This window comes from Pyrgilauda ruficollis, unplaced genomic scaffold, assembly GCF_017590135.1.
Source record: "Pyrgilauda ruficollis isolate IOZ18807 unplaced genomic scaffold, ASM1759013v1 scaffold4, whole genome shotgun sequence".
Classification (NCBI taxonomy): Eukaryota; Metazoa; Chordata; class Aves; order Passeriformes; family Passeridae; genus Pyrgilauda; species Pyrgilauda ruficollis.
The window spans coordinates 4,607,755-4,628,504 of record NW_024525489.1 but is presented as its reverse complement, the minus strand read 5'-3'; the positions used below and the strand labels follow the sequence as shown (position 1 = coordinate 4,628,504).

Here is a 20,750-nt window from a genome sequence, read left to right as displayed (position 1 = left end):
ATGTCCAGAAATCCTTCAGTTCTGTGCCTGAAATTTTCTGGTGGTGCACAAGCCAGAGGGTCACAGTGACAGCCAAGGAGCCTGTGTAAAATCTAACACACACCTTTTTAAGTTGAGATTCAAAGCAGTAGGAAAGGGTCTAGATCCCATTACCCCATCTCTCCATTTCATCCTCACACAGACAGTTTTTATAGGTAGGATGGGAATTGAAGCCTAACAAGATTTTTCTGTGCCTGTGTAACTTCAGGGCTTGCACTCCTTATTCTAAAGCCCACCAGAACCATCCCATTAGGAGCAATTATTTAAGACCTTCTACAACTGACTTTACAAACTTGCCAAACAGGCAAAGCCAATTCACAGATTGACACAAATTCACCTCCCCACTGAGGCCATGAATCACCACATATATTAAATTAAAGAGAGACACTGATATGACCACGGATAAACACATTCCTTGCATTTTTTTTTCCAGTTGGAAATTGACCCACGTTTGGTTTGAATTAAAGATTCATCGCACTGAAACAAATAACTAAATGGAAAGATATGAGTCCCTTTGAAGAGCGTGCAAATCAAATTTAGGTGATAATTAGCAGCAGACAATTGAAACCTACTGTTTATTTGCACAGAACCTGATGTTACTGAAACACGGCTTGAATTCAGGCACACTGTAAACCAAGAGACTGAGTTTTCAGGAATTAATTTAACAGTTTTGTATCTGAGGTAGAAACAAACATGCTTTGAACAAAAGAGACAAAATGACATGTGCTCAGACCCCTCACTCCAGCTACTGTCCCTTCCTGTACAGTCACTGCGCTCCCAAGGTTTTATATGTTGCAATTTGTTTTTCCCCAGAATACTCCTCCTCTAGGGAAAGCCATGCATGGGGATGCCATAATTGGGAAGAAGAATAAGCAGCTCATAGCTGAGTTATAATGAAGTATTACCTCCTATAATTTCTGCCCAACTTAGTCCATGTTTGTTTAACTTAGTTTGCCAGGGAGCATAAATACACGTGTCATCAGCTGCGTGTTTGGCAAACCAAGCAGTTTTTTCTCAGGATGTGCTTGGCCTCAGTGTAAGAGGAAGCACAGTTTTGCAGCAAAAGTGAAGAAGAGAAAAATGTCTATCCAGCACAGAGCAAGCTAGAGTAGCAACTCCCATAAGATAGATTTGGCCAGAGCATTGAAGTGAAATTTTGGTGTATTTTTCACTTCACATGTGAAGCACATGTTTTATAAATTGGGGGTTTTTTTCCAGTCACCCTGAGCTACCACCAAAGAGGAGGATGATAAAGATTTTTAAAATATTAGAAATTACAGATTTTTTTTTGATAAAGGGAAATAGTTATCACATTAATGAATTCCACAGGAAACAAAAAACCTGCAATCCTCAAGAAGGAGATCTCCCTGTATCAGGAGACTGGTCCCAGTTTGAGCTACTAAAGCCTTCATTCCAAAAGGAAGAGACAGTGTTCATGCCACACTCACTTGTATCTGCTGGAGGTAAGACCTGTGACAGTAAAATTTGATTCCTATAGATTGTTATTGCCCCATTTTATAGCAATTCTCCATGTCAACAGGGATGGAGGGATGGCCATGAGCGGGCAGAGAAGGGAACCCCTCTCCCTTGCAGGCCCACCAGCAAGGGAGCAGGAGCAGCAGCCCAGGCTGAGCAGGCTACTGGCTCATTTCAGGAAGCACCTCCTGAGAGGCTGCACTGATGTGTCCAGCCCTGAGCATGGATCAGCAAGGGACCATCCCTCGCCAGGGAAAGCCCCTTGGGCTGGTCCTTGCTCCCACTAAGGAAGCCACAGAGCTTTCTCTGCAGCTCCTCACTGGGTTTTGCTCAGAATCTGCTATTGCTAGAAAATTTAAGGTGGTCCCTTTGCTCATCACTCAGAAAGAAAACTCTTTACCTTAAGAGTAAAGTTTTAAGGAGACTGCTGTCCCACCCTGCTTCCCATAGAGGTATTGCCCAACTTGAGTCCTCTATTAAAAATAAAATAGCAAAGCCAACATGCCTTCAGGACTCAGGAGATAAGTTTTGCCTCTTTGGGGACAGATAGCTCACATAATTTAGCACAGCTCCAGAGATCAGCTATCTCTAGCCAAGTTCACGCACTTCAGATCGAATGTGAGTTTTCTTCAAGTAATTTAGAGGATGCTCCCATACACTTACCTCTCCATCCAGAGAAAGCATATTACCATTACATTTCCACATTACCAAAGCAGATTTATTTCCATTATAGCTAAGATTAATAGAATCTTAAGTATGGTCACCTGAATTTTAAGCTTCTCAAGAGGAACTGGGGCCTGGTCATCGGACTGCTTTACCACACTAACAGATTGCTACTGAATCAATTGAGTTCTCAATAACAAAACACATTCTTTCAGCTGTCACAGAAGCTGGCAAAGCTTGATCCTGTAAACCTTTTTCAGAAGTTTATGTTAAGATTATTTAGCTTGTCACAAGGTAACATATATAAAGGAGGAGAGACCAAACCTCACCTGAAGTAGAGATCACAGATCCAAATTTTTAGAAATTTCAAAGTCCTGCCTGTGAGCTAGATGAGTTACTTTTCATAGATGCATCAGTCAGAAGCAAGAAGAAATTACAGCTCTAACTGGCAAGGCTATGCTGGAAGAAACCTCCATGTATTTGGCAAAAAAAAAAAAAAAAAAAAAAAAAAAAAATAAAAAATCTGTATTTCCTTTAAGGAAGTGGTACAAATAGTACCAGTAAAGGAGGAAAAAAAAAAAAACCAAGCATCAACTAAACCAACCAACAATTTGCCCTTCCCTATGGAAAATAAAAGTTTTGGGACATAATAGAATACTCTTTCCTACATTTAATAACATCTTCATGGATATTTCCCCTGATACAATACTATTTATGAAGTCCACACCTTCCTCACATCCCAGTTCTTTCTAACCTCACACTGCAGCTCTCAGATGCTTCATTTATGGCAACACAATGCTTGTGGGAGCACAGAGGCAAGCAGCTGGCAGAAAATGTTTGGGCTAAAAGGAAGCAAAAGGATCTTTTGTGCAAGCTCACAACAGCACAAAATCTTCAGCTGGCTTCTGCCAAGAACAGGACAGGCTCAGGGCATCAGGTATGGAGGACGAAATGGCTCCTCACCACCCCTTTCCAGCCTTCTTTCCAAGCAATTCACTATCTCAGTCTGCAGTTATGCTCCTGTGTTCGCTAACTGCAAACCACCCTGGTAACACCTCTTTCCAGGGACTTTTTACCTGGGTACAACTGAGCTGGGCCTGAAACGCTGAAACAACCTGAGCATGGCTGCAAACACATTTTAATGGCTTGAAAAGTAAGTCAAGTGGTCTGCCATAAGATGATCAGGTAAAACACAAGCATTACTGTGTCATTCACATAAGAGTATTAACAGAGATTTTGGTTTGTTTTTTTTCAACAGAAATCCACCGAATCTAATTTTAAAACTAGTGGTTTTTATTTTGGGCTTGACATGCTTCATCCCAGGCAAAAATAAAAATCAGTTGGGTGAGGGCTTCAGACAGGGAAAGGAAATTCCAAATTCAATGGAGTTTGATTTTTAGGAGTTGCAAAGACTGAAAACACAGGACTCTGCAACAGACAAGTTTAGGGATAACTGTGCAAGGTAAGTCTTTCCAAATCTCACTGCAGCCAACAGAAAACCGAAACACTGCTCACAAATCAGAGCCCTTAGCAGAAATCTAGTATAAGTTACAACATTTTTAATTACAGACAACAGCTGTTATTTTCCCTACCTTATCCATAAAGAACAGCAGTTTTTCAGTGAAACAGCCCTGTAGGACTGAACACACTGCAGCACAGCAAATCTCAGAGAAGCTGGTTTGTTTACCCACCAGCCCTGGCTGTATGACCACGGAGAGGCAGCACACAGAGGTGGCACCAAGCTTCTCCCATCACACTCTGCATCCTCCATGCCGGGCCAAGGCTCTCAGACACATCCCTGGGGACGCCCTGTGCAGGGCCGCCAGCTGGATTTCACAGATCCCTGTGGGTCCCCTCCAAGTCAGCAGCCCTTCAAGACCTCCTGATGAATTGCAATACTGAAATCCCCGTTATCGTTTTTAGAAGGAGCAAACCAGCAAGGAACGCTCCAGAGCCCTTCCGCTCATCCTCCCTCCCCGGACGGGGCTGTGGGGCTGCAGTGGGAAAGGAGAGCAGCGGGAACCCTGCACCGCCGCCCGCAGCACAAGCTGCTTCCTCCACCTCGTGGAGGATCGTGAGAATGATCTCCATGCAAACCACAGACACCGAAAATTGATAAAATACACAATATTTAAACAAAAAAAAAAAAAAATTCCTCCGGTCCAGAGTGTTGCAGAATTTTTGGAAATAGTTTCCTGTTCCATCTGATCTATCTTAAGTGCTTGAAAGCTTCCTTTTTTCTTATTAGTGAAGAACATCATTAAAAAACAAGAGATCCAGGGAAGCATCTTAGAGATCACTACTGAGAAGGAATGGTCATATCTTAAGCTACTTGGAAAATTATAACATTCATTAATTTCTTCATTATTAGCAAGTGGGGAGAATCTCCCCAGGGTGAGTTTCTTCATCTCACAGTGCTCAAAAGCTTGTATCAGTAAATATTGTTACTATACTAGGCAATAACTCTATTACTACTGTTCTGGAACAGTTATATTCTTAGTGGTTTTTATTTCATTGGTGCTTATGTTTGTTTCATCAGCTCTCTTATTCTCCTTTATTTCAAGTTTACACGACAGCATCAGATTCATCTTCTCCTGATCAGCCCATTTGTCAGGTTCTACTTTACTTGATACCTTTAAAAAATGCTTTTGTGGGTTTAAAATTTCCTGCATCGCAACTCTATTTTTGCTGGGTTTTTCTTTGTTTGTTTGGGTTGTTTTGGGGGCAGGGCTTAGGGGGGGTTGACGGGGCTTTTTGATGGGGCTTTTTTTTTGTATAAGAGCAATTAACACTTCCTTCAAATATATTTTGATAGAATTTAAATATCCCCAGTTTTCCTGGCATATTCTTGCCTTCATTGCCTCATACTTTGTTTGCTCTTTGACTGCTTGCTTACCTTACAAAGATGTTTTGATTGAAGTATCCCTAATGACACCCACCCCAACGCAAAGTACAGGACCACACAGCTGAACTAACCCAATGTATTCACTGTGTGCTAATTGCATAGCAAGCAGCAGTGAAATTAGGTTTTAAAATCAACACTCCATTAAGACAGCTGGAAGAAATTCACACTTTGCAGTGCTATTGTGTCTGTCTGCCTACAGAATCAATATATACTATTGTTTCTGAAAGGTAGTCAAAATGTAGAATAAAAATGCTCTGCAGGGCAAATTTCAGCTTTTACGCAGATTCTAGTGTTTACCAGCCCTCCATTCCTTCTTCCTTCTCCTGAGAAAAAAAGGAAAGTTAAAAAACCTCAACAAAACAAATCAAACCCCACACGCCTAAAAGCTCTTTATCCATGGATACCAGTGATTTCAGCCTAAAGCCACTCACCTGGCTGAGGGCAAAGGAGGTCAGAGGCTCAGTGCAGCCAGGGCAGGCTCTGACATCCACACCCAGGCAGTGCTGCATGTCCCTGGTTTGTGATGGCTCTGTCCTGGAGGGTCTATACACTCCCACATGCAGGAGAGGAAACAGGAGTGCACAATCCTGAATACAGTTTTTAGCAAGTACATGTACCCAAACTCCCTGCCCCTGTAAACGGCTGTTACCAATTACCAGCGCTAGGAACACTCACTGCCACCTTCACAGGCAGCAGCTCCCAGCTGGATTTACCCTTTTCCCTGCTGTGGTTGCTCTGTGCCCAGCCAGCTGCATGGCAGATTGCCCCTGGCTGCATCCATTACAAAGGCACTAAAGAAGTAATAATGCTTTTATCACAAGGGACAAATTTCCAAGGACAGAGAAAGCAGAGGCTCAAGTGTCTGAACAGACTGTCTAAGTTTGTCATCTGTGCTCAGAGAGCAGCTGCCAGCACTGCTTTCACCACGAGGTGAAGGAAGAGATCGAGACTGGAAGGGGGAGCTAGCAGCTACTGCAACAGTGGGTAACAGACCAGGCAAAAGAGATTGTGGATTCTCAGGTTTTCTCTGGCTGAGATGATCCCGAGGTATGTGGAAAGTCTCTTTTTCCCAACCCAGCCGTGGAAGAAAGAGTCAAGAAGTCTTCGGCTCACTTTCTCAAGGTTGTTTATTATGTTTTATCTAAAACATTTTCTGTCTGGCCTGCCGAGGTCTGTTCAGCAGGTCAGCTCAAGGCACACTCTCCGCCTCTCGGGCTCGTGCTATCTTTTATACTAAAAGCTATGTATATTATGTTTACAATAATGCTCCAATACCTATGACCTATGTTAGACAGTGACTTTCTACTCTAAACCAATCTGTGAATGCCAACATCATCCTGAACATGGATGCCAGGGAGAAGAAAGAAGGATAGGGCACACCCAAATCCCTCCATCTTAGAACCCCTGACCCCCATGTACAGGATTCCAAACCCCCCTGTACAAGGTTCAAAACCCCGCTGTACAGTGCTCCAAAATTTTTCCCTTCACCCTGTGATTACTATTACTACGCTATCTAAATTTTTGTGACTTTTAATTCTTCATAAAGGTGGTAACTTGTTCCATGGGTCAAACTCAAAGCCACAGGGGTCTTTGGCTGCATGCCAGGCTCTCCGACCCCCCTGTCAGGGCTTCAAAGCCCCCTGGCTGTGGTTTGGATCATTCAGGACCATAAGGGGGACATCCTGGGTTCTGACAGTGGATGAGGATGGACATAGAGTATTTTTAACGGTGAAAAAAAGACAAGACATGTTAAAATGAAGAGCATTCACTGCATCCAGAGAACATTTTATGAATGACTCCCTGGAGTTAGAGCTACAGCATGTAGGAGGCTCCCCAGCAGAACATCAGTAGCTGCTGGCATTTGGTGAATGTTCATCCACAAGACAGGTCTGCTGAAGACAATGTCTACTTTTCTGACAAATACTAACTTTTCTGTAAAATACTAACCATTTGACTGGTAACAATCTTTTAACATCTTCCTCACAGAATATTCTATTTCTAGGTCACAAAAAGCAGAAATTAATGTATTTTTCAATACACACCATCACTTGTGTGATCTCAAAGTTCAATTGAAAACTGCAGCCAGTGCTGCACACTTAAATAACCTTTCTCCACAATGTTAACTGAATATTATTAGCATAGAGTTGTTAAGGATGAATGGAACGACTGAAGGTCATCTTGTCTAAGGCCCCTGCTCAAGCAGGGTCACCTGGAGCATGTTTCCCAGGGCAGTATCCACATGATATAGTACTGCAGGATTTCCAGAGCACTGCTTGATGTTTTAGTCAACCACTCCACCAGACAAGTCTTAAATTGCTTCATTTCTTCCCTAGGCTTATAGTTTTTAGTAGGTGCTTTTGGAGAAGGAAAGGGATGAGACCATTGTTTCAATGCCCTCAGAGACTGTTGGCTTCACCACTACATTCAGAGGAATAAATACAGTTTGCCTATAAAGATTAAAAGAATAATTACTACAGAACAAAAAAAGTCTCTGTGAAAGACCAATTGGCTCAATGCTGTGTAAGAGAAATAATATCTGGGGGGGGAAAGTCTTCACAATGAGACTTGGTTACATCTGTAGAACGTTAAAACTGCCTCTCATTACTCAGAGCCCACCAGAACCATCCCTTTGGCACAATTATTTAAGACCTTCTACAGCTGACCAAGCCCTTTACAAACTTGCCAAGCAGGCAAAGCCAATTCACAGATTGACATATATTCACCTCCTCACTGAGGCCGTGAATCACCACATACATTAAACTAAAATTAAACTGATAGGACTGTGGACAAATACATTCCTTGCTTTATTTTTTTTCCCCCAGTAGGAAACTGACCCACGTTTGGTTTGAATTAAACTCACTCATTGCACTGAAACAAATAACTAAATGGAAAGATATGAGTCCCTTTGAAGAGAGTGCAAATCAAATTTGGGTGCTAATTAGCAGCAGATAACTGAAACCTACTGTTTATTTACACAGAACCTGAAGTTATAGAGCTACCCCTGGAAAAGACAAATAGAGCTGCATATTCTGCTTTCCACAGTGCTTCTCATTTTTAAACCTCTTACAGAACATTGTCAACTCACCAGTGTCAAAGCTCCTGCAATCTTAAGTAAATGAGGGGACAAAGGAAGCAAGTGAAAATACTCTTTTTTTCTGTTCTAAGAATCAATAGACCTTTAACAATTTACATCTGCTCCTTCTCCTCTTCCTCTCCACACACACAGCAACAATGGATTTCAAGATAAATCTTGCTTTTGGATTGCAGGACAAACAAGCAGATCTGTATTTGAGTATAAGGTTCTAAGGCTCGGTTTCACACAATTTGTGGCATGGTTTAATCCAGTCTTCAGTCTCAAATTCTTTCAATGCCTCGACTCTGGTATCAAGAGCCATAAAACTACTACTAACACCTTCAGGTCTGAAAAAGCATTCTGGATGAAGAAAAAAAAAAAAAAAAAAAAAAGAAAAGTAAATATATCCAGTTTTTCTTGCCATCAATAATCTTGTATTTATTTCTACCAAACCATCCAGGTAAGGAAGAAAATACCTTCAACTCTGATTGGGATAAACACTAAACACATCTACATGCAAATAGCAGAGGGGGTCTCTTAGCTAGAGAGTTTACAAATCGAAGACAAACATTAATTCTTCCAAAAGTTATGGAAAATGTACAGAAAATGGGAGCATGGGTAAAATATGACAATTTTTTGTAGGATCCTGTTTCATCAAAATGGCTCTGAAACAAACCATGCAGCCTCTGACAGAACATTGCTGAAGTACCCAAGAATGCCTTTATTACTTAGGAGATTAAAATTTGATTGTCAAAGGATAAAAAAAAAAAAAAAAAAAACAAAATCAGAGTGGGGTGGTATCTCCCTTTTAGCTCTAACAAAATCATATGTATTGATATTTCACTTTAAAAAAAGCAGACCTCAACTTCCTGGGAAGTGAGATTTAACTCTCAGACTGGTTGTCACAGGACTAAAATTGCCCTTGTGAATAAAGGAGAGTAACATATTGCATTTTCATAACGGGAATTCTAATTACTACAGATACCTTAACATTGTATGTTGTTTTCACTAAAAACTCAAAATTAATCAAATTCACCTCAGGAAAATAACCAATATAGTAGCGAATAGATTCCATACCTTCCTTACCTCTTAGCAAATACTTAGGTTGTCAATGACACTCATTCAGTAGCATGAAAATACCTCCCCCATTCCACAATATTTTGGAACTGACTCAGAGATTTTAGCAATGTTCTTGCTCAAATTAACATCAAACCTTGCATATTACATATGTTCTTTCACAAACAGCTTTCAAATTGTGTCTCAGCCCATCCTTGCAACTGTTAAGACACACAAATCCTCATCTGAGTAAAATATTCACTAAATCCATTTTTCACCCAGGTGCAAAGAGAGCAATGTATTTAATATTAATTATGTTATCTAATACATCGACAGATACTGTACTGTAAAGCTTCCTGTGTCTACAATACATCCTGTGTTTTTATAATCAGGTTTAAGTCATTTAAATCTCAGATCCCAAAAAAATTCATCCTGTGCACACCTACTCACCTTCCTGCTCATCTCTTCCAAACCCTGGAGCCTCGTCTCCTTCAGCCTCATGTGAATTTCCTTCTCTGGACACAAAGGTTTCCAAGTCCCTGCTCCTGAGCACTCAGCAGAGAGCCTTCCACAGGCACAGCAGACAGTCTACTTACACTTGCTAACAGAGGCTTCCAAAATCCCTGATTAATTTTGCCATGAAAGCAACGTGGAATTTTTCAATCTCAATAATATTAACTCCATGCATTTTGATGCTGTTGGCCATTTGTCAGTCCCAGACACACAGAGAAACACCTCGCTGTGAGATGACCTATATCAGGTTTCCAGTCATGGTGACTCCACTTCCTGGGCAGTCCATTCCAGTGAGGAATAACCATTTCAGTGACGAAATTCCTGTTATATCCAGCCTGAACCTCCCCTGGCACAGCTTAAGTCTTTGTTCTGCCACTAGCTGTCTGGGAGAAGAGGTCAATCCACACCCTCCATATATACATATACATACATATATGTGTGTGTGTGTATATATGTATTAAAAAAAATAAAATACAGAAGAGCTTTAAATTCTGATGCAGCTAGTTCCTCCATTTATAGAACACTTTTTCCCCACAAGGTAAGATATAGACTCTAGAAATAAAATAAAATGGGGTTTAACCTCAGCCCACAGCAGGGTAACTTTAAAGCTTTTTGCTTTACACCAAAAATAATGCTTCAGCTGGACACTCTGTGTCCTTTGCAGGTTTTCTCCCCTAGAACAGAAGGCTCCCTTCTAGCTTACTAGGTGTTTACCTATTGTAACTCATTATTATGCACACTTTTTTCCACGTCCAATACGATGACCAGTTGCAAGATTAGCAGCACTCACAAACGCCAATCCATAAATCACAAATAACTCAGTGCATCCAACACTACTCATCTGAAATCTGTACATGCATCGCATCTGTGTTCCAGAGCTGCTATGAGCAGATCTTCACCAGACCTTCTTCTTTTCTGCAGTGACTTTCTTCAACCAAAGTGAGAGTTGACCCCCAGTCACAAAGACAGTTTCTCCCATTTCTTGAAGCTGTCTGACAAACGCATCGTTGTGAAAACTCCAAGGAAATGTGTGTATGATTTGAAAGGAAAAAAATCAAAGGTTTATTAAAAAGAAGAGAGGAATTCCTCTAAGCTTTAAAATTATTTACACTTACCTTTCCTTCTGCCAATCTGATTCTGGCTTTTTTTTTTTTTTTAATCCATTCAGATCCTCAAAATGAATGGTGTTTTGCTCAGCCATCCTAACCCAACAAGAGATTAAAATAATATATAACTGATTTTATTCATTTTACTGTCTGAATCCATGTGGGAAGCATTCAAAAGGCGTATTTATTTTGTCTCATTGACAAAATAACAAATACTAACCATGAAGATTTCTACCTTTCAACAGTGCAGGCCCTACTACCAGATGAGAGGCAGTGCCCCTCACCCATGCTCCACTTCCACAGCCTCCAAAAAAAAAATTAAGGAAGTTCCAGGCATAAGAGCTTTACTAGATCAGTCTCTCAGCATACTCTCTGAAAAATTCAATCACAGTAAGAAAAGGTTCATCACCCCTCTAATGAAAGTAGGAAGATTCCCTGTACCACCTGCAATTGCAGCATCTTCTCACAGAATACCCAAACACAGGTATCTACAACCAAATGCAGCTGACGTGAGTCAAACCTGCAGTGTGGATGCAGTGGCCACTTGACTGACAAAAGCCCTCTCTGAGGCATCAGGAAGATGATTCCCCTACCTTGTGAAAATACACCAGAGAAGGAGAGCATGTCCCAAGAACATCACTGTGGCAAGACTTCTAATACCAACAAGGCAGGACCATTGGCTCTCATGTAATTTGGAGATTATAACTACATTCAGTAATATTAATGCCACATGAACCAAATCCTAATAGTGTATGTTCAGAAAGATGCATAAGGAGTATGGAAAGTTGGCCTACTAAGTATATTACAACAGAGCTGTGTCATGAAAAGCAGATGAGTAAGAATATTTTGTAGTCATATTACTTAAAATTGACACCAATCATCTTTTGGAAATGTAAATATTCAACTTGGTTAAATCAAGACAATCACAGATAGACTTTTTTTCCCAAATCTTTGGCTGTATTGCAATGGTTGTTTCAATTTGTAATCTCCAACTAAACATTTCCTATCCATGGATTAACAATATATTTACTGACTTGTGTCTTTTAACAGTATTTATCCAACATAACAAAATAAACTGCAATTTGTTATACTTTTTTTTTTTACAAAACATTTTATAAATATTTTTACAAAATGTATACAAAGCAATTTCAAGTGAGACATACTTTACAAATGAAGGTATTTAAGCAAATAAAGTCCATACCACGCTGACAATAAGTGACACATCCTCTTTAAGTGAAGTCAGTCTGTAAGGCCTCCCTACTCTAACAGATAAATTATACCAAAATCTTCAAAATGAACATAGTTTTCTTAATTGCCAGTTTAAAATTTGTTTTAATATTAGGCGGTATTAAATAACATTGAAATCACAATGCTGATCCAGCAAAATAATGAAAACATGTTTAAAGTCATGCATATTCACAATACTTTGCTGGACTTGAGCCCATATGATTAATAAATTTCTTTTAAGCACCACAAAAATACAATTATATCATTTACTGCTTCACCACGTACCAGAATTCCTTTAGTATTGAATTCAAAGGAGTGAACAACAGAACATTAAGAATCTAAGATCAATCTTACTAGGATTGTTCAAGGGGTTCCTCTCCATCAGCAGTTCAGAGAAATGTGTTTGACCAAATCAATCACAATTAATTTTTGAAATTTTTCATTTTTTACATGCCATTGTCCCCCCTTGCCAATGAGACCCAACAGAAGACACATAACCTGATCTTCAGTTATGTATTTGCTGTAGAGAGGCTGGAACCCCCATATCCATTTTGAGGTGGTACAACAAGCAAGGGGACTGATGAATATGAATGTGCAACTTCACCTTTTTCTCCTCAAAAGAAAATTTTAACTAGTTAGCATACAGCTGTGTAACTTACTGCTCTCCTTCCTAAATAGTTCAGAATGATAAATTAATTAAATTTCCAAAATGATGCAATAAAATATGCATCAGGATACACAGCCATGAGAATATTATTAAATCTAAAAAGGCAATAGGTGAAGACTATCTTGTCAGCTTTGCCAAAAAGAAAACAGCTAACTGCCTGAGAGTCTATTCTGTGGACACTCAACTAAAAATTTAAAACTGGCAATACTTATTAATATCTCATACAACACTTGGGAATGTTGGGTTTTCACAAACATGTACTTTAAAATTGGCACAATTTTTTAAAATGGCAATTAGTAACATATAAAACCAGTACTTCCATTCACGTTGAAGGGGAAATTAATTTTAAGGAAGCTCATCTTTCTCTCATTGCTTTCTAGATTTGGTTTCCTTTAGTGGTCAGACAGTGGACTGTAGCTCAGTACTGAGTTGCACTATAATGTTCTACTATCCCAAGGGTCTAATTCTGCTTCCTTCTGTGCCATTCAGATGGACTGAATTACACACCAGCAAAACCTTTTGGTTTTCTCCTGACAATCTGACTGACAACCACAGCTTGTCACAATGAGCCTCTTACATCATGAAAATCATAATCAGCAAGTCTGGAAAAGGGCTGGTAATGTTTCTTAGAAATGGTGGAGAAGTTCTGGGGGAGAACATGAGCAAACCTTAGAAACCACAAAAGCTGTATCCTCCTGAGCAGACATATGTACTACACACACGTGACCAACGTCAGCGCGCTTATGTGCACAAAAGCACTCATGACCAAAGTAAACTAGAACAAAGCAGCATGGGCAGCAAAAAAAAAGTAATAGATTAAAATAAATAAATAAAATAATAAGATTCTATCTTAACAACATGACAGCAAGCCAAATGCAAACCATGCATTGGGTTCACTTGGCTTTACAATATGAATTAATAATTACACATTTTTTTTGATATGTTTAAACAATGGGATTGCTGATCAACTTTGGTCTGTACATATCTTGAGAATAATGACTGCTACGGTGGATGATTTAACATTCTCTGACAGCAAAAAGCAAAAAAAAAAAAAATCAAAAATAAACACTGGCCTTTAAATTTACTCAGAGTAAGGCTAACATCCTCTTAAAATATAAGCTACAAATACAGTTTTCAAATCAAAGTGCTTTTGACACTTGGTCTTAAAAAAAAACAAACAACAAATTAAAAAAAACATTTATACCACTTCAGAAAGACTCAAGGCTGACTACATCCAATTATAAAATGCAAAATCTTTTCCTCAAGAGATAACATATATATGTATTATATATATAACTTCATGGCTCTATCATGGCCTCATCCTGTACACTTTGCTATTTACTGGCTTCCATTCTACCTTCCTTAGTGAAGCATTTATTACTTCGTATCATGCCACTGTGACTAAGATCATATAATATCATCCCACAGACTAAAGTTACCCACTACAAATATATCAAGTACTAGTTTCTGCTCAGAAAGCAATAGAAAAGCACTTAAAGTTTAAGTTATGAAGCCTTGTAAACACACTGATGATTTCCTTCCAACTTAAGAATCCTAGAATACAGAATCATTAACAAAGCAAATAATCACTTCTGAATAGAGGTACAGTGGGTTTTCCAGAAAAAACTAAGAATTTGATGATTTGTGGAAGAGAAGGGTAGGGGAGAATTGTTGCTTCCATCACTCTTTAAAAACATTTTCTTAATAAATATATCCTTTCAAATGACTGTGATTGTCAGTATATTACCATATTTTATAGGGCCTAACAACCTGCAACCCTGTTACGTTGCAGCACTGCTCAATAATCAAAAGCACTATCATAATAATACTTGAAACAGTAAGGCCCTAACAGACTGCATTCTAACAAGGATTAACTTTACTTGGATATCTCACTGTAACCACAATGAGTATTGCTCTCAAACACAGAACAGAATCTAGTTTAGAAAGGTTAACCTTAAATGCATGTCAGGCTGTACTTGTGGTGTCATTCACATTTGCTTCTGCTAAGAGAAACATAACTTGTCCATGGTACTGTAACTATTAACACTCTAAGATACTATTTACAGCTGCTTCTAAAATAGAGTCAGTTTCTACAACACTTTCACTGTGGTCTGGAATAAATTTTTCCAGGCAGTTCTCTTGTGAAGCGATTGGTGAAAAATTAGGGAACTCTAATTCAACCGAGCCACTACTTGCCGCCTCATTTTGTGGCTGCCTCCCAGCTTTTTTGAGTTCCAAGATGTTTTTAAATGTAGTTTCTAAACTCTTACTGAGCAGTAAGTCTTCCTGGGATTCACCAGAGCCTTTCCTGTTATCAGGATGCAAAACCTCATTCTTTGGAGAGCTCCTCAGAGTTTTGTCTTGAAGTGAATTATTACACGTTACCTTTGAGAAAGGCTGAACTGCGTTCCTTGATATTTTATTGTGTGTTCCATGACTGCCTCTTGACACTATTTTTGACAAGTCTTCAGAACTTGAAGAATTCTCAGTGGACTTGGCAAGATCTTTCCCACTCATCCTTTCTTCAGAAAGGGCCATGTACTGGCTCTCAGAAGAACAATTAGCTTTTTCAAACTTTAAAGCTTTAGTGAGGCTCTCAGATTTTTTAGTAGAAGCTTTTCCTTCTTGTGGTGTCAGAATGTTGTTAGGCACTATAGGAAGTTTACTGTGATTTGTGGACTCTGCTGAACTGGCTTTTGGTCGGTCTCTGGCTTGGGTTTTGGTAGTCTGACTCCGAGAAGGTAATGTTTTGCTAGACTGATGGTCACTTTTGCTGGACTGTGCTTCTTCAGCTGTTTTCTCAAATTGTTTGGCAGAACAACAAAAATCGGCCTGATAACCATCTGAAAATTAAGTAGCAACATTTTACTAAAATTACCTACACATCCAAATAACTGACGCTCCAACACAGTTTCTGAATACTGAAATTCAAGTAACATCCACAGCTTACAGATCTGGGTCTTTAAAGATGTTCATATGCTTAAGTGTTCTGCTGCATACAGTGCAGGAGATTGGCACTAAATTAATCAGCACATTGCCCACGCATGTGCACTGTAAAACCAGATTAAGGGCACTTCCCAGCATTCTAAACATGTAAATATGGTCTCTGAAGGTTAATACTTCCTACAACACAACATGTGAATATCTTTTAAAACATGCAGATCATGCAGAACCTTTGAATAAATCGTAGCTGTAATCTTAAACAATTAATGTGTTGCCAGGTGCTATGTTTAACAACATCCCAGTTACAAACACTGCCATTTAAGTGGCCAGGACACTCCAAGAGCAACACTTCATTAAGATGAACAAGAGTATTCATGCTTCAAACAGTGCTGGTCTTTCTGGCTGCAAGCAAACTCAGATTCTTCCCTGCTAGGATGGAGGCACTGCAGGAGTCATGACTGTTGTCAAAAGAAACTCAAACGTTTCTCTGCCAAACAGGTAAAATTATTTTTCCCCACAAATAACTGCTTCAACTCTACAGTGTCTCTGGATTGCTGAATTCTGGAGTCATAAAAAGTTATCTTGCAAATGCTTATTCAGTATTTCACTAACTGGAATCCACAGCAGTCAGTGCCTCACTGTGGCCACAAATATTTTTAAACACTCCATACTTAATTTACAAGTTAAGCATTACTTACCAGGATCCACAAGTGCAAGACGCTTTTCCCGGGTCAGAGATGCTCTTTCCTCCTGGTTGAACATCCTATCAATCATAACCATTTCTGCAGAGGGATTTATCCGCTGGAGGGAAAGGAAAAAAACAACCAATCTCTGGAGTGACTCATATGTTGGTACCAAATCAAAACATTTATAGCTTTGTTAAATTTCAGAGAAAAGAAACTTCTTTTATTATGTATTTGTGAAGAACATTCACAATTCAAAAGTCTTGACTCTGACCCAACCACTACTGAAACTCAATCACAAAGTATTACTCACATTGTACTGCAAATTTTATTTGGGAAATACTTTAAAACAGGGAATTGCTATTCCAGTTGTATGAGTTGTACTTTTTCAGGACTGAGTATGCTTACTACCATACACCACAATTTTTTTTACTTCATACAGTATCCTTCTCTTTTAGGGGATCCAGCAAAAAACTTCAACTGGGACCACCCTATCATCTTTTTCCTGCACTTCTCTCCTATTCCTGTAACTAGCTGCTGCAGAGCTGCATTTTGCTGACAATGCCTTCAAGCCAGCTGGATTCATCCATCACAGAAAATGTTCACTGCACTAAGCCATAACATAGGCAACTAGTTTCAAACCTGAATGCTATGTGAAATAAACATTTCAAAATTACTAAATGGGATTTGCCATACTACATACCAGATGCTAAAAGAACAAATCTCAATCTCCATCCTCTCTTTGCATCTGCAAATACTTGCCATTATTTAATGGCTAGGATCTTTTACAATGCAACTGCTAGTTTTAAAACCATATTAATTCTAAAAGTTATATTATGTATTCCTTTCTCTAAATATCTAAATGCCTATTATACTCAAATTCAAAATTTTTCCAGGTTTGAAAACTAGCATATCTGAAGTCACAATAGCATTTAGCATTTCCTGATCCTTGTAAAACACGTTCTTTGTCAGTTTTATTTTACCTCATACGTGGGATTGTGAAAGCACTTAAATCAGAAGCACTTCTGATGAAGTTCCACCTAGCTTTTAAGGACAATGATTTCCTAAACTGTAATATGATTTGGCTCTAATTATAATATGGCTGGAGGCCTCTGAATGGACAACATCAATACTATTTCAGGTTCCATCAGCCACAGAAATACACAGAAATCACCCTCCTGACCATCACAGCCTGTTCAGTGTAAGAGCAAAGCAGAAGCAGAGAAGTTCATGCACCTGTTCCATAGGTATTGTTTCAACAAACTGAATCCCATCCCATAAACAAAGTGTACTGGGTTCTACACCTTACCATTGCATCTTCTATAAGCAAACATCTGTATTTGTTCAGCATAGCCTGTGTCCTCTTCAGAAGCTGTGTAGCTACAGATTCAAATTCACTGTCCACTGGAAAGACAAAATACACATTCACACTCTGTTCTTCAATAACCTCCACCAATTTTAAAATGTTCATTTTCTTATTGCTCTAATTTACATTAAGAATTCTCTCAATACACTGATTACAAACTTACTGCCAAATTTTAAAAAGAAAATTACCTTTTCTTAAATCTTCTTCTGTTGGCAGTGATCCCTGGCACACATGGTATGAAAGGAGTCTCTGAACTGCATCATTTAATGATCTGAACTGACTTTTATCTGGTGTCACAGCATGTACCTGATCCTTCTGCAATTGCTGCAGAATACTACAAAAAAATTAATGATATATACTTAACATATTGTACAGAGTTTTTACATTGACAAAAGTAAAAATTAAGGTTTCTGGGACAGAATTAAAACGAAATAATGACTTACAATGCTCCTTTAGTTAACTGTTTAGCAGCAGGCCTTTTCTGTCCAACTAAATGACCATCGACCTAAGTTCAAAATAAAAGACAAATTACAATATAGCTCCCCATTTGCAAAGCCTAAGTTTCAGGATTTGTTTCTGTCAAAAAGGTACATCACCAACACCAACTGTATCCACCACATAAGTATAAACACTTTCATCTATCTCCTATTTTCACATGGCACTGTGTATCCACAAAACAGGGAAGTGACATAAACCAAAGGTCTGAAATGCTGTTTGTAGACAAATTCCACTGTTGTGCATTATACATACTTCACTAAGAAAGAGAAGATCAAAGTTAACAGGTGCAAAGAAGGAAAGGTACAACTAAAAGTTTTTACAAATAAATCTACTCATACAAACTGTCTCTGCATCTTTTTCATAAGATGCCATCTTACCTGACATTGATGGATTAGAGTATCTGTGAGGAAAGCAGGCTAAGGTTGTGCACTTAAATTCTCAAAAGCCATAGTGGATGCGGGGGTGGTAAAAGTCATTCTAGGAATTCTGTTTCAGTGTCAATGCTATAGATGTGCCCATCAGGTAGAGATCTCAGTAATTTTCTCCTTTCCTTAGACATTTAATGAAATCAAGATTTTTCCTGGGAACACTCTCCTAAGACCTGAGGCTCTCTGAGGGGGTAAAGGTTCACAGCAGGCACACTGGAAGAGTATTTGCCTCAAAAAGCCTCCAACTTCAGAGCACAAAAATAGTCAAGCAGAATGAACATCTGACCAACTATGACACAACCAGTCTGACATCCCAGCTGAGCACCACTGTACCTTCTCCTCTACCTGTACACCAATAAGACATGGGAAAATATTCCTGTCCTACTGCATTGACAAATACATTTACAAACAAAAATTTTAAGTCAGATGCTCTCCAAAAAAGCCTCATCCTGGACAGTGTTTTTGTGCATACTTGCATTATGTAGGAGAACTTTTGATGGTAAAAGAAGAAGACTGCAGTAAAGAATAAAACAAAGACCAGGTGGAACTGTTCTGCTGCTTCTCACAAACGACTGTCTCCCAGTCAGCTAGAGAACAGCTGAGTTTGTAAGAAATAGTAAGAAGAGTAGGTTGAACTATTGGCCAACTCAATGAAGAATTGCTATGTCATACAAAATTATCTTCAGGGAACAGTACAGTCAGACTCCACTTAATGAACTGAATCTCAAAGCAGCGTTCAGTGTATCAATTTGCAAAATAATCAACATTTATTATGTCAAGGTAGAATTTGCCAACTTTGAGGGAGTTCATATACTCCACGAAAAACCTACAATGATTCCGTATTTGTTTACTCACTACCTCCCCTCACCCAGTGGAGAAGAGAATTAGGAAAAAAAGTAAACCTTGTGGGTTGAAAAGATCAGTTGAAAAACAGAAACAAAATAATATAGTAATAATATAGTCATTATAAAGTTGTAATGAAAAAGAGAAAAAGGGGGAATTAAACCCAGAAGAAACAAGAGATGCCCAATGCAATTGCTCCCTCTGAACAACGCCCACCCCATTCCTGAGCAGCAATTCCTACATTTACACCCAGAACACTACATTCCACAGTACGGGATATTCCTCCAGCACTTTGGGCCAGCTGTCCTGTGTGTGTCACTGGCACAGCATGGGGCACTGGGAAGGCCATGACTTGCAGAGTAAGCACTGTCCAGTAACTAAAACACTAGCAGTGTTATCAACATTATTTACAGCCCAAATCCAAAACACAGCACTGTACCACTTACTAAGAAGAAAATTAGTTCTATCCCAGACAAAATCAGACAAAACCATCAAAACCAGACAAAACTATCCCACACAAAACCAGGAAAAACAGGGAACCATATAAATAGAAGTGTTCTCTACCTGTATACTCTGCTGAACTGATGATGATCCTATCACTTTTTCTTGTGGCTGTGCAGTTCCTAGAGTTTGTTGTATGATTTTTCCTCCAGAGTCCTGTCCTATAAAAGAAAGTTTAAAAGATTCTTGTCATCCTAAGCAAGAGGGGAATAATTCTGTATACCTATCCTGATAATTTCACTTGAGTTTTTAGGAAAACTACCTCTCATGCTTAAAAGCATTAGTGCAAGTATCCTGTGGAGAAACCAGCTCATAAAAATCAAATACGACTGCTATTTTGCCCGAAAACAATAAAAATCCTCAGATATAAATCACATCACACCATTGTACTGCAACATAAGAAGAAATTCAAGTGCTGTAACTTTAATATCCCAACAATTTGCCTAAAACCATACAGTAAATTTTATCAAGCTTTTCAATACCAATCCTCTCTCAAGTGCATTACCCAAATTTTTCTAGAGCACCTGGAAGTATTTAGCAAGCATATTTTTTCCCCTAGATTTTTTTATATAGGCAGACTTCCTTCAATTGCCTTGTTTCATAATCCAAACAGCATCTTATCAGTCATGCTACCTTACAATCAAAACAAGTAAGAATTTATTAGGTTTCTTCCCCCAAAGACACCCAGCATACTGTGCAGATTGTATACAATTCCCTGGACAGCTTACACATAACAGTACGCAAGGAAAAAAAAAAAGGTAGA

At 39.0% G+C, this 20,750-nt stretch overlaps 1 protein-coding gene across 9 annotated transcripts in view; it reads right to left on the bottom strand.

The window, feature by feature from the left end:
• Window positions 1–20,750, bottom strand: part of BICRAL (BRD4 interacting chromatin remodeling complex associated protein like) — a 68,919-nt gene that overhangs the window by 12,134 nt on the left and 36,035 nt on the right. For 6 of the 9 annotated variants that reach the window (XM_041477206.1, XM_041477204.1, XM_041477207.1 and 3 more), the window contains 6 exons: window positions 20,051–20,148; window positions 18,161–18,222; window positions 17,906–18,051; window positions 17,661–17,755; window positions 16,367–16,469; window positions 10,989–15,568 (listed from right to left, as the gene is read on the bottom strand). In XM_041477206.1, the coding sequence (XP_041333140.1) occupies window positions 14,766–15,568; window positions 16,367–16,469; window positions 17,661–17,755; window positions 17,906–18,051; window positions 18,161–18,222; window positions 20,051–20,148 (1,307 nt within the window). In that variant the 3' untranslated portion in view covers window positions 10,989–14,765. Of the gene's footprint in view, window positions 1–6,253; window positions 8,504–8,576; window positions 10,928–10,988; window positions 15,569–16,366; window positions 16,470–17,660; window positions 17,756–17,905; window positions 18,052–18,160; window positions 18,223–20,050; window positions 20,149–20,750 lie in introns of those variants that run through there. The other 3 variants (XR_005955946.1, XR_005955945.1, XM_041477208.1) reach the window with 3 other exon arrangements.